Consider the following 10,785-nt stretch of genomic DNA (forward strand, 5'->3'; position numbering starts at 1 on the left):
ACCGCCCAATTCGAGCGCGTGGCGAGACCGCCGGGCGGTCACATCTTGCCACGCGCTCGAATTGGGCGGTAGGCCGGCCTAAGACAACGATTTTTAATAATTAATTACTCGTTAACTATTACGAAAATTGCAAAATGGTACAGGACTTTTCCGTTCATCTCGATCCGTTCTACCTTCTCAAAAATTTTGTCGGATATGCAAAGACTCACCCTGTATATTGTTTAAACCTCCACAGATCGCATTAGGCAATTGCATGAACGTCTTTATCGACACTTCACAATTCAAATGCAGATTTGATATTTTTATTTTTATTGCAAGAAAGTAACTGCAAAGTAACGATTCGTTACTTTTTGAGTTGCTGTAACTGTAACGTTGTTACTTTTCAGAATTGGTAACTTGTAACTGTAACTAGTTACATTTTTAGCAGAAACACTGCAACTAGATACTTTTATAAAGTAACTTTTCCAACTCTGCATGACATTTCACATTTTCAAACATATAGTGATCAAATACATTTATTTGAGGCTAGAGAAGCTTGCCACAAAATGTTTGAACTTCATTAATTATCATTATCGTACCTTCTGCCAGAAGACGTATCGTTCAATGTCAAATCGTCCTGTTCTTCAACTCGCTGCACGTTCTCGCAATCGGACAATACCGGCTCTTGAAGCGAATCTTCTTCAATGTCGTTCGTCAATCGTTTATTTCCCGTTATATCGTTCACATTCCCAATCGTGATCCGTACATCGTCCCTTTGAACTGTTTCGGCATTTCGAGATATCCTGGCCTGCGGCAATGCCGGCAGAATCTTTTTCCATCTCGATAACGGAGTCTCGGCCACGGTGTGCCTCTTCTCCGCTATTTTGAACAATTTGCGACGTTCTTCCGTACGCTCATGTCGTAGCTGCATCTGGAAAAACGCATTTACACGTATAAATGTACAATCGATAATAATAACAATAAATTTTACTTATGAACATATTTTAAATAAAGTATAAAATATTTAAAAAAAACATTGTACAATTTGGTAAAACTTTATATATCGTATGTTCATTTATATTGTATGTCGTTACCTTCAGATCATTATTCGCTTCTCGTAAAGATCCAGCGAGAGATGCCATATAATAAATAATCAACGTCATGAGAACGATCAGTGGTATCACTATACCAGGCGATGCAATGTAATCGAGACATCTAAACGAAGATAAAGTTTTCGATAGATTATACTGTATATATTTAAGATTCATAATTATTTTGACTATAATCAAAAGAAACTAACTTAAATTTTAGATCGCATTATATCAAACGCTACTGTAAAAAGTACAGAGACGTACTTTTGAATCAGCTTCGGGAGCGAGTTTATCAAACTGTGCGTCGCTAAATTATAAATCTTTGGATAGCCAGAAAATGGTCCGCAATACCACGAAGGCTCGACCCAGACTATAGCGTAACCGACCGGTAACACGCACAAAAATAGCATAGTCAATAACAGCGCGAAGTAGAAATTATTAGACCTGTAATATTAAATAATTGTTAATTCGCAGATAAGTATGCGACACTAACGGAACGATTCACAAATAGCGCGCTTTACTTGTTGGATAAGAATTGGAAAAGTGTAACATGGTTCCCGCAAATGATGGATTTTATTTCAATAACCTGGAAGCTCTGAAAACTACTTCGTGAGGTACGTTGCACGTCAGAACCGCCCAAGAACGTAAATACATCAGAATGCCAAGTTTGAAGAGGTTCAGTGCCGTTAAACCAGGACCGAAGAACATTCCCATCCAAACCATGCCCTGATTGTTCACTAAATGGAGGATGTTTTCAGCTATCTTGAAGTCGCCGTATTGCGGAAATTGCTTCTCCAGATCCCAGCACCAGCAGTTATTCATAAATCGCACGAAAACAGCGCGAAAGAAATCCATACTGAGAGTGGCTAATATCGTGAGTATCTAATAAACAGTCGTAGAGGGAAGTCCTCTGTTACGAGATAGGTTTCTAATATGAGATATCAGGTTTTCAACATCCGAATTCAATCACAAATCTCTTTACGCAACGATTACACGATCTAACAATAAATTTTCCCGCTAAACAGATTTTATTCCAAGGTCAATAAATTCATGGTGGAATTAACAGATTATGCCTGTTAATTTAATAGAAACCCCGCCATTTCTTATTAGGAGCCTATCTCATAATAAGGGGCTTTCCTCTGTTTAAAAAATCTATAAGTAACTTTTACTGATTCAACTCTTGGTAAAGTTTAACCGCTTTCTCTCTATTTCTTCGTTTTGCATCTTACCAAATCCATGACAGTGAGCTTGGCGAGTTCTTGCCCGAACATAGTTTCCCAGCATGACCGACGCAGCTTTCTGCGTGTCTTCGGGTCTAGCTGTTCCAAAGACTTAGCTGAAAACATAAACACATTCACCTACAGTCAAAAACTGGAAATAAATGGTACAAATATCTTACCTAAATTTTTCTGCGACGGCATAGTAGTGCAAACTTTTTCGAAGCATCTATCCACGTAAATGTTTCTTGAAATGGGAATTACAGGTTTATTCGATTCTGAAGTGGGAATGCCACTTTCCGGAATATACGTTGCAATTGTTGTGGCCTCTTCCATCGCAGACGTAACACTCACCTTTCTATCAGATGATGCCTGGCTGTCTGAAGACGATGGAGGAACTATTATTCTTTCGGTAAAATTATGAAAATCGATAGTTGTCGTTGAACACGCGACATATAATAGATTATTGTCAACTCAATTTCAGTTACAATCATTACTTAATTATGTTTAGCTTTAAATAATTATACGTAGGTACATTCCTGACATTTCAAGAAAATTGAAACTCTTTCAAACAATTATATCAGTTAATAATAATATAGTTGTTGTAATAAACACGAGTGATTTTATTGATTATTAATTGGGTGTAAAGTATAGACGCAAAAAAGTGCAATATACCTTCCATTGCGTTTGATTCGAACGTTGCCGTCGTGGTTTCGCTTTGGGATGAAGTAGAACTTGTATAGAAATGTTCGGCCGTCGTCGAATCGGTCAGAAAATTCGCAGTTACTGTTGAGCTTGCGTCATAATGTATTTTATCTCTCCCGGTATCATGTTCCTCGTAATAAGACATAGTGGAGGACTCGTAACCGCTGTCCGTATCCGAAGTTTCGTACCGTGTACCGTAATCCACGTTATAATCGTTATAATCATACGTATCATTGAAATCTTTATACAAAGTATCGACGTCCAGCCAAGGATTGAGATAGTAGGTTTCTTGTCTGATGGATGGCAGCGCTAAATGAGAACAATCATGCTGATTAAGGTAACTGTTTCTTATTACATAGTGATTTAAATGTTTCTCGAGATTTGTAACGAATGAGAAATAGCACGATATATCTTTCAGAAGTATTTTTATATAAATATAGATAATACTTGGTTCCGCTATTTCTCTCTTAGCATACGAGTGGGTGACATTATTTATTAAAACAAGGCTCAAAGATGCCACCGTTGCGATTTGTTGCGTGCGCGTCAGCTCGTCGCCGCATGGTACCAATTTACGTATACACTTGTTTGCTGGTTTGAGATCGTAAAGATCGCGTTTCTGCGAAGGAAACACCATCCGTTGTAAGCACCGTAAGATTTAATTATATTAAATATAGATAAATAAAATCGTGAATGTCGCGTGACATACTTTTCATTACACTATTCTAATTTACGATAACGATACAAACGATAACAAATTACGTACCATAGAGTTTATCTTACGGAACAATGCGAATATTAGCGAGTAAAGATTCAACAGATTTAAGACCATTATCCTAAAACAAAAGAACAGCCAAATGTACTTGTACTTGGTTACATAGTGATGTATCTCTATCGTGAATAATAAGCAGCTGCCAACCGTGCCAGTTGTATTCGGAGCTGCTTCCTGGGGTGGTAGCTCTCGAGGAAGCCAAGGATCTCGAAGAGTATCGGGAAGAGGTACGAGATCAGAGACATCACAATCGTGATCTCGTTCTGTCGCCACCAGTTTTGAGACTCAATCTCCGTAGCGCTCCGCTCAACCACCTTGATCACGGCGTACGCTGACAGCGCGAGTAACGACAGCACTGCCACGTTCACGAATACCCTCATCGAAATGACTCTCCAGCTGTGAAACATAGATGAATATAGGGGATGTGCTATATGTATAGAGCTCAGTTCCTTAGCCAGTTTCCTTTCTAAAGTAAAACGTTAGAGAAACAATGTCTCCATCAGGAATGATCAAAATGTCCGATCGAAGCAGGTGGTACATATTTTGGGTCGTTCCATAAGCAATGCGGCTTTTAGAAATATTTTTGAAAAGAAACAAAAATACGACTTCAGTTTTAATCCATCGATCACAATGTATTTTATTTTTTACCATTTGCAACTTCTTTTCATTTTAATCTTCAATTCCTTGGCGCGATAGAAGTCTTTCGGTTTCGGGCTACAGAATTAATCAAGCTCTCTTTTATAGGAAGGCCAAACATTGCAAGATGTAAAATTAAAAATCTAAGATAACTACCGTTGCATTTACATAAAGTTCTAATCTAAACTATTGTTAACAAGCTGAAGGCGAGCTCACTTTCTCTCATCCTTTTGCTTCTCCGCTTCCTCCAATAGAGCCTCCTTGAAGCCCAGCGCGATGCTGGCTGTACGATTGTGAGCGGTTTCCGGATTACCAATCATGAAGTCCCATCCCGTGAAGAGTTTCCACGAAAAAACATACTCGTCTTCCTTTTCGATCAGTTTACTCAAACGCGAGTTCTCCGCCATTCTGAAACCAAGTGTCCACGCTCACGTGCTTGCCTCCCATATTGCAAGAGATATGTAATTCCATCGCGTGTGTACATAATTCAATTAGGAATACGCTTGCGGTACATCTTCTTTCAAGAAACAATGTATAGTATGATTTATTCGGACGTGCCAATCTTTCGCCAATTTTTATATCTAAAAATCTGGGTAGAATGCGATTGTCAATTCACAAGGTTCGTGAAAGAAGCTGTGCTGCGAGGTGCAACGCAGTAAGAGATCCAGCCGGTACTTGCGCAGGATTGCGACGAAGCTGTACGTGTACACGACTAGATTAGTAATGAAGTACGCCAGGGGTAATCTGTAACTTCTGTTCGTGTCCTGGTTGGTGTACCAGCCGTAGAAAAACGGTGAGTATTTTAGCACACCCTCGAATTCCCACAAAGTCAACAGGTCCTTTGATTTGGCGGCTTCTTCCTTCAACATGATCTTCCTCTCGCCGGCAAGAATCGGGTTTGCAGTCAATACCTAGCAAAGAGTTAAAGCAATTCTTCTGTCAAGTATTTTCTAATATAGCGGTCGACAAACTGTCCAGGCGAAACAAGTTTCATGCCCACTGATTAGAAAATCGCCTTACTTCAGGTATCGCGACAAAAGCCGTAAGAGTCGCCGCGATGACGAGGTTAATCCAGAAAAGCCAACGGAGAAAAATGAAATAAGACGCGACGGCGGAACCGAAGTGAGATTCTATTTCCATGATACGGACCTCCCAAGGTATGAGCCACGTTTGCAGATTGACTAGCTCACGTCGGAAATACTGCCACTTCTAAACAGATGAAAGACAGTAGTTGTCACAATCGTCTATGTAGTCGGTGTGTTACCTTAAAAGTTTTAATTGAAACAACGCTTTTTGTTTAATTAATTAAATTAATTATATTGCCAGTTGGATCAACGAGAAGCTTTGTTTCAATTTTTATTCATTACTGGTGACTTTAAGTACCTATACTCCTCTATTTTGGTTAAAAGTAATTTTATTAAATTTTTGCAGCATAATCGTTACCTTAGCTATGAAAAGCGAGACGCGTGCTATGACGTCCTTGGTGCTGTGACTTTGAGCGAGTCTTTCCTGCAGAGCACCTTCGTGTCGTCTGATATAAGCTTTCGCTTGCCGTACGAGCTTGATCTTACGTCGAAGAGGCCAAGGCTGCTGCTTTACACCGCTTAGAACCTCTTTGTGCAGCTTGAGATTCTCGAAGATCTGCTCCTGGTTACCGCTCTCGTCCATGGAAATTATCGTGCTATTGATTTTATTATTATTCAACACTCTGATTAACAGCCAAGATTTAAGTATACTGGCAAGTGTAGCAATCGGTGATCAAGACAGAATTTCGATAACAGTCCCTAAAAGTTAATCAGTGCATTATGACTGCGAATCAGTGAATACTCACTGTCTTCAGTGATAATCCACTGGATTGACTTTTAGAGAGAACTGTGAAAAGAAAATACTATGACGGAATGATTGTAAAGAAAAGCATCCACTTCGGTTCATCACCTGGAATATATTTTTAATAGTGTTTGCCTCGTTAAGAATGCGTGATTACTTTTTCATATATCTTCCCGATAAAATACACAAACTTCAAAATTACGACAAGAAAATATGCCAAGTGGTAACATAGAAAGTGCTTAAACGCGTATGAATGACAAATGAAGCCTGTAATACTTTTTTATATAACATTTGTAGTATACATAGAATGCTACTCGCATCTCTCTTGCTACAATGATATTATATTACCGTGAAGAGGATCGTTAGTTCCTAGATGAAGAACTAGAGCGTGAGTAAACTTTATACAATCCGCGAGATCTATAAGATATCGCTTTATATTTATTATAATTGACTTTATTCCAGTTTGTGCAATTTCGGTGAGGAAATCGCACTCGAGGCAACTCTCACAAACAATGGACTCGAGTCCACTCTAGCTCTCTGAAAGAATACTAACTCTCCCGAGCTCGTGGTGTAAACCGAGGATCGACGACGTGCGACACCGTCAGCGTTGTCACCGAACGGGGACGACGGACGTCGTTTCCGTCGACTTTGCCGCCGTGTGGAGTTTCGCCGTTGCATAATTGCGCAAACTGACGCCGAGTAATCTTCATCGCTGTCGTTCTCCTCACCGTCGGCGGCTGACTTCTCCATCGACCCCAAGTTTTGCGAGCTTCCGCTCGAGTTCGTTCGCCTGGATATCTCGTCTTGAATCGAAAATTGCCACAAGTTAACTATGTTCCGATTACAAAATCAATTTATTAGAAAGGTTTTTACAGAATTCTCTATTCTGCGTCGCGCATGCTATTCGAAGGCTACCGATGCCGTTTCTTCGTCAAAAGAAATTTGTCTTCACAAACCAGCGATAGAGACGCTCTGCGTGTCGTCGCGAAATCTGATGTCCGTTCGTTCGCTTCGCGACCCTTGGTCCTCTTCAACGTGATCCTCGTCCTGCTGGAACTCGACAATACCAAACGTAACCGACTGTCGACTGGCCGACGATTGCGACTGCGACGGGGATGACGACGGACCCACCTACGGACGGTGAAAGATACCAATTACTGTCTTCGAACAGCGATCATAGATCTCCCTGAGTCACGCGAGTAATGAAGAGCTCAGCGACCCAGAGAGATCGCTGAAACTCATTTACATGAAAATCACTTCGAAAATCACTCCGTTTGCGAGCGAAATCGGTAACGTTCCTGCACGGAGTGAATATTCTTTTAAAATTTATCCTGAAAATCATGTAATCGTGGAACGACATGGCATTTTGAACAACTTTCTCAGAGTTTTTGAAATTTTATCATATTTTACTAGTAAAATGTATACTAGTTATAATCACTTGTAAAATGTATGGTAAAATTTTAAAAAACTCTCATAAAAATTCCTCAAAATGCCATGTTGTCTCACGATTGCACGATTTTCAGGATAAATTTTAAGAGAAAATTCTCTCCGTGTAGTTTACGAGTAATAGAACGAATAAAATAAATAGCTTATTCGAATTGTGTTTAATTCGTTTATCTTTTCTTTAGAAAATATGATACTTTTTCCAAACCGTGAATCTTGCACAATTCGCTTTTTTTTTATATCAATCAAAGTTCTCTATATTTATAATGTAGAGAGTTTGTCGACATATTATCGAACATTATAGTTTCAAATCACAGATCCTGAGCGATTTAGATCTCCCCTTTCTTTCTCTCAGTTACATTTTGATACGACTTGAATCGCTTCGTTTACGTGTCTATAGGTCATCCTTAATTCGAGGTCACACGCGACGTGCGACACACCCCGAGATATACATTGATCAATGAGGTTCAACGCGTCTGTGATACTTATGCATATGTAATAAAAACCGCAATTCTTTATATACCATAATCTTATAAAATGTACATCTTATTTCAGATACTTTTATTTTATATTATTTAACACGTATACATATATCTTGAATAAGAGGCATATTTTGCATCAACGAGTCCGACGACAGCTTCAAAGATAAGTATTCCGTTCCACATAAACCAATAATTTGTAACTTCTTCAATAGCTAATACCGCTTTCTTCTTTTCTAAAGCAAAAATACTTAAAAATTTATATAATAAATATTTAATTTTTTTATCAGTAGAAATTAAGTATAGACAAAAATCTCTTTAATGTTCTTTAAAAAAAATGTAACTGCATCTCTTATTTCCTATAAAATATATACGTTTTAATTTAGAAGAACTTTATTATTAGAACGAATAGATACTTTGTACCATTGTATCATTATACAAGTAATAGTTCATTTTTAATAAAGACAAACGTACCCTGTTCGGTTTAATTTAATAATCTTCTGATTATATAACAAATGTCATTAATAATACGGAAGTTTATTCACTCATACCTAAGTTTACGTAATCAGAATTGTGTTGTCGGAAATTCTTACACTTTTAGATAATTATTTATGCCAAAGGAAATATTCACAATTTGTGAAAATGGCAAGAACCGAAAGAGTGTCGGGGTCACGTTAATAGCCATCGTCATGCATTCTTCGTTCTTTGTACGACTCCACCCTTCTGCTTCGCAGGTAATCACTTTCCTCGAGGGGGATGATTACTATCGTGTGTATACCGTGCTACACGCGATCTCACGAAAATCATTTCCATGCTGCGCATCGCCCGATGTAATTTTCGTTAATGCTCGCGAGCTTCGACGATCGATTTATTGTAAATTAGTCCTCGCTCTAATTTAGGAAATTGTTTAAAAAACGGTGCGTGAGAAAGAACATGAGAGAGAGAGAGAGAGAGAGAGAGAGAGAGAGAGAGAGAAAACCAAGTAAGAAATAAAAATAAAAATTATCGCGGATAAAAAGCTTAATTTTGATCTCCAAATGTTATAATATCTTCAAGAAATGATTACGTCTTTACCATCTTCACTATGGAAAATATTCTCCATGTTCATTCTGTTATTGTTGTTTACTTATATCTTGGTATCTTCGTTTAGATTTAGAAAGATTTAATATCGGTTTAAATATGAATCTATTATTATTTTTTACTTACATCTTGGTATCTTCTTTTAGATTTAGAAAGATTTAATATCGGTTTACTTAAATATGAATCCGCACACAGTTGTAATAAAATCAAAGAAAGAAAGTACACAGTTGAAAATGTATTGTCCGTTTTTGAAAACAGAAATAACCAAGAGTGAACGAAAAATAAAAATAAAATTCTTAGTGAAATGGAATACCTGCATAGCCGCCGATGTCCGAGGCGTGGTTCTAAAACCAGAAGAACGTGACGCTTTGTCTAGTCTTAAAATACCAGGAATTCTCATCTGATCCATCGACAGAGCTGAGTCAACTTGCATACCGTATGGCACAGATGATAATTTCTAATGTTCACAATATTTCTCGAGAGACATTAAATATACATTGTTTTTAATACGTGCAAAATGAAAAACATGTATTGCATGTCTCGGTTAGATAAGGTAACGATTTCATTGTGTCGAGTACATACAGAAAAACAGACATGGTGAAATTGAGAAATGTTTAATCAACATGTACAGCGCACGCTGATTTATAACGCGCGACAAGATTATTAAGAGAAAAGGTCCGACACACTCGATTTAATATTCTTCGGAAAAGATCTGATCCGTGACTTGTAACGATCTCCCGACGTACTGTCTACTGGAACTTGAACAGCCATCGGCATATTCGCAATAACGAACGTTGTCGTGCCATTAACGTATGCATGCTAAAAGCCGCCCTAACACGCATTCCCCTTTTTTATCGCATTAGCGAACGTTTTATCCGCTCGCACGCAAATTCGCGTTATTTTTCTCGAGAAATATTAGATCATATCACGAATGTAATTATACGGTGTTAAGTCAAGGGCAAGGCCGACAAAGGAGAAGGAAACAATTAATAAAATTTTATTAATTAATTCGGTGACATAATATAAAACATTATATACTTTTAAATGTGTAGTGTATTTAATGCTTACATAGAAAAGCTTGCCGTAAATTTTGAATTTCAATTAATTACTATTATCGTACTTTCTGCTGGAAAACGTATACATTTTATATTAAATCGTCCTGTTCTTCGGCTTGTTACTCGTCGCAATCGGACAGTATCCGCCTCTGAGTCGATCTTTTCGATTCGAGAAGATATCTTTTTCGATCATCAATCGTTTATTTTTCATATTTATGCTCCCAAACTGTACGTTACCTCTATGAGCTGTTTTGAAATTTCGAGATATTGAGTCTGGCGACAACGTCGGAAGAATCTTTCCCGACCTCGATAGCGGAATTTCAGCCATGGTATACCTCTTACCCGCTATTCTGAACAATTTGCGGCGTTCTTCTGTACGCTCATACCGCAATTGCATCTAGAACAACGTATTTATTTTTACGTATTCATTTCTTTCCAACTCAACAAATAATATGTAACTTGATGAAGCTCTATTTACTGTGTATTCCTTTATTGTACACTGAC

At 38.1% G+C, this 10,785-nt stretch overlaps 3 protein-coding genes and 1 long non-coding RNA gene across 4 annotated transcripts in view; 1 reads left to right on the forward strand and 3 right to left on the reverse strand.

The window, feature by feature from the left end:
* Positions 1 to 6,371, reverse strand: part of LOC105560836 (transmembrane channel-like protein 3) — an 8,781-nt gene extending 2,410 nt beyond the window's left edge. Inside the window, exons 1-13 of the mRNA XM_012010288.1 lie at positions 5,841 to 6,371; positions 5,418 to 5,606; positions 5,073 to 5,308; positions 4,614 to 4,805; positions 3,909 to 4,157; positions 3,756 to 3,825; positions 2,963 to 3,608; positions 2,470 to 2,667; positions 2,300 to 2,406; positions 1,657 to 1,952; positions 1,335 to 1,514; positions 1,074 to 1,194; positions 579 to 910 (exon numbers count right to left, since the gene is read on the reverse strand). Of these exons, the coding sequence (XP_011865678.1) occupies positions 579 to 910; positions 1,074 to 1,194; positions 1,335 to 1,514; positions 1,657 to 1,952; positions 2,300 to 2,406; positions 2,470 to 2,667; positions 2,963 to 3,608; positions 3,756 to 3,825; positions 3,909 to 4,157; positions 4,614 to 4,805; positions 5,073 to 5,308; positions 5,418 to 5,606; positions 5,841 to 6,065 (3,041 nt within the window). The 5' untranslated portion in view covers positions 6,066 to 6,371. The remainder of the gene's footprint in view (positions 1 to 578; positions 911 to 1,073; positions 1,195 to 1,334; positions 1,515 to 1,656; positions 1,953 to 2,299; positions 2,407 to 2,469; positions 2,668 to 2,962; positions 3,609 to 3,755; positions 3,826 to 3,908; positions 4,158 to 4,613; positions 4,806 to 5,072; positions 5,309 to 5,417; positions 5,607 to 5,840) is intronic.
* On the forward strand, positions 1,380 to 2,956 carry LOC105560835. Its single transcript, XR_001008860.1, has 5 exons — positions 1,380 to 1,458; positions 1,545 to 1,684; positions 1,829 to 1,944; positions 2,314 to 2,454; positions 2,554 to 2,956. It is a non-coding gene; the product is annotated as an uncharacterized LOC105560835 (long non-coding RNA).
* A 234-nt stretch (positions 6,372 to 6,605) lies between the features above and the next one.
* Positions 6,606 to 9,669, reverse strand: LOC105560834. The gene is made up of 3 exons (XM_012010287.1): positions 9,540 to 9,669; positions 7,181 to 7,355; positions 6,606 to 7,027 (listed from the first exon to the last, which is right to left on the reverse strand). Exons 1-3 carry the CDS (start codon positions 9,657 to 9,659, stop codon positions 6,678 to 6,680), a joined length of 645 nt encoding a protein of 214 aa, XP_011865677.1. The 5' UTR covers positions 9,660 to 9,669; the 3' UTR covers positions 6,606 to 6,677.
* Positions 9,670 to 10,364: 695 nt separating this feature from the next.
* LOC105560832 (transmembrane channel-like protein 3) overlaps positions 10,365 to 10,785 on the reverse strand; it is a 9,093-nt gene continuing 8,672 nt past the window's right edge. Inside the window, exon 15 of the mRNA XM_012010285.1 lies at positions 10,365 to 10,678. Coding sequence (XP_011865675.1) covers positions 10,376 to 10,678 — 303 coding nt within the window. The 3' untranslated portion in view covers positions 10,365 to 10,375. The remainder of the gene's footprint in view (positions 10,679 to 10,785) is intronic.

This window comes from Vollenhovia emeryi, unplaced genomic scaffold (genome assembly GCF_000949405.1).
Source record: "Vollenhovia emeryi isolate VEMERY1.0 unplaced genomic scaffold, V.emery_V1.0 DF939220.1, whole genome shotgun sequence".
Classification (NCBI taxonomy): domain Eukaryota; kingdom Metazoa; phylum Arthropoda; class Insecta; order Hymenoptera; family Formicidae; genus Vollenhovia; species Vollenhovia emeryi.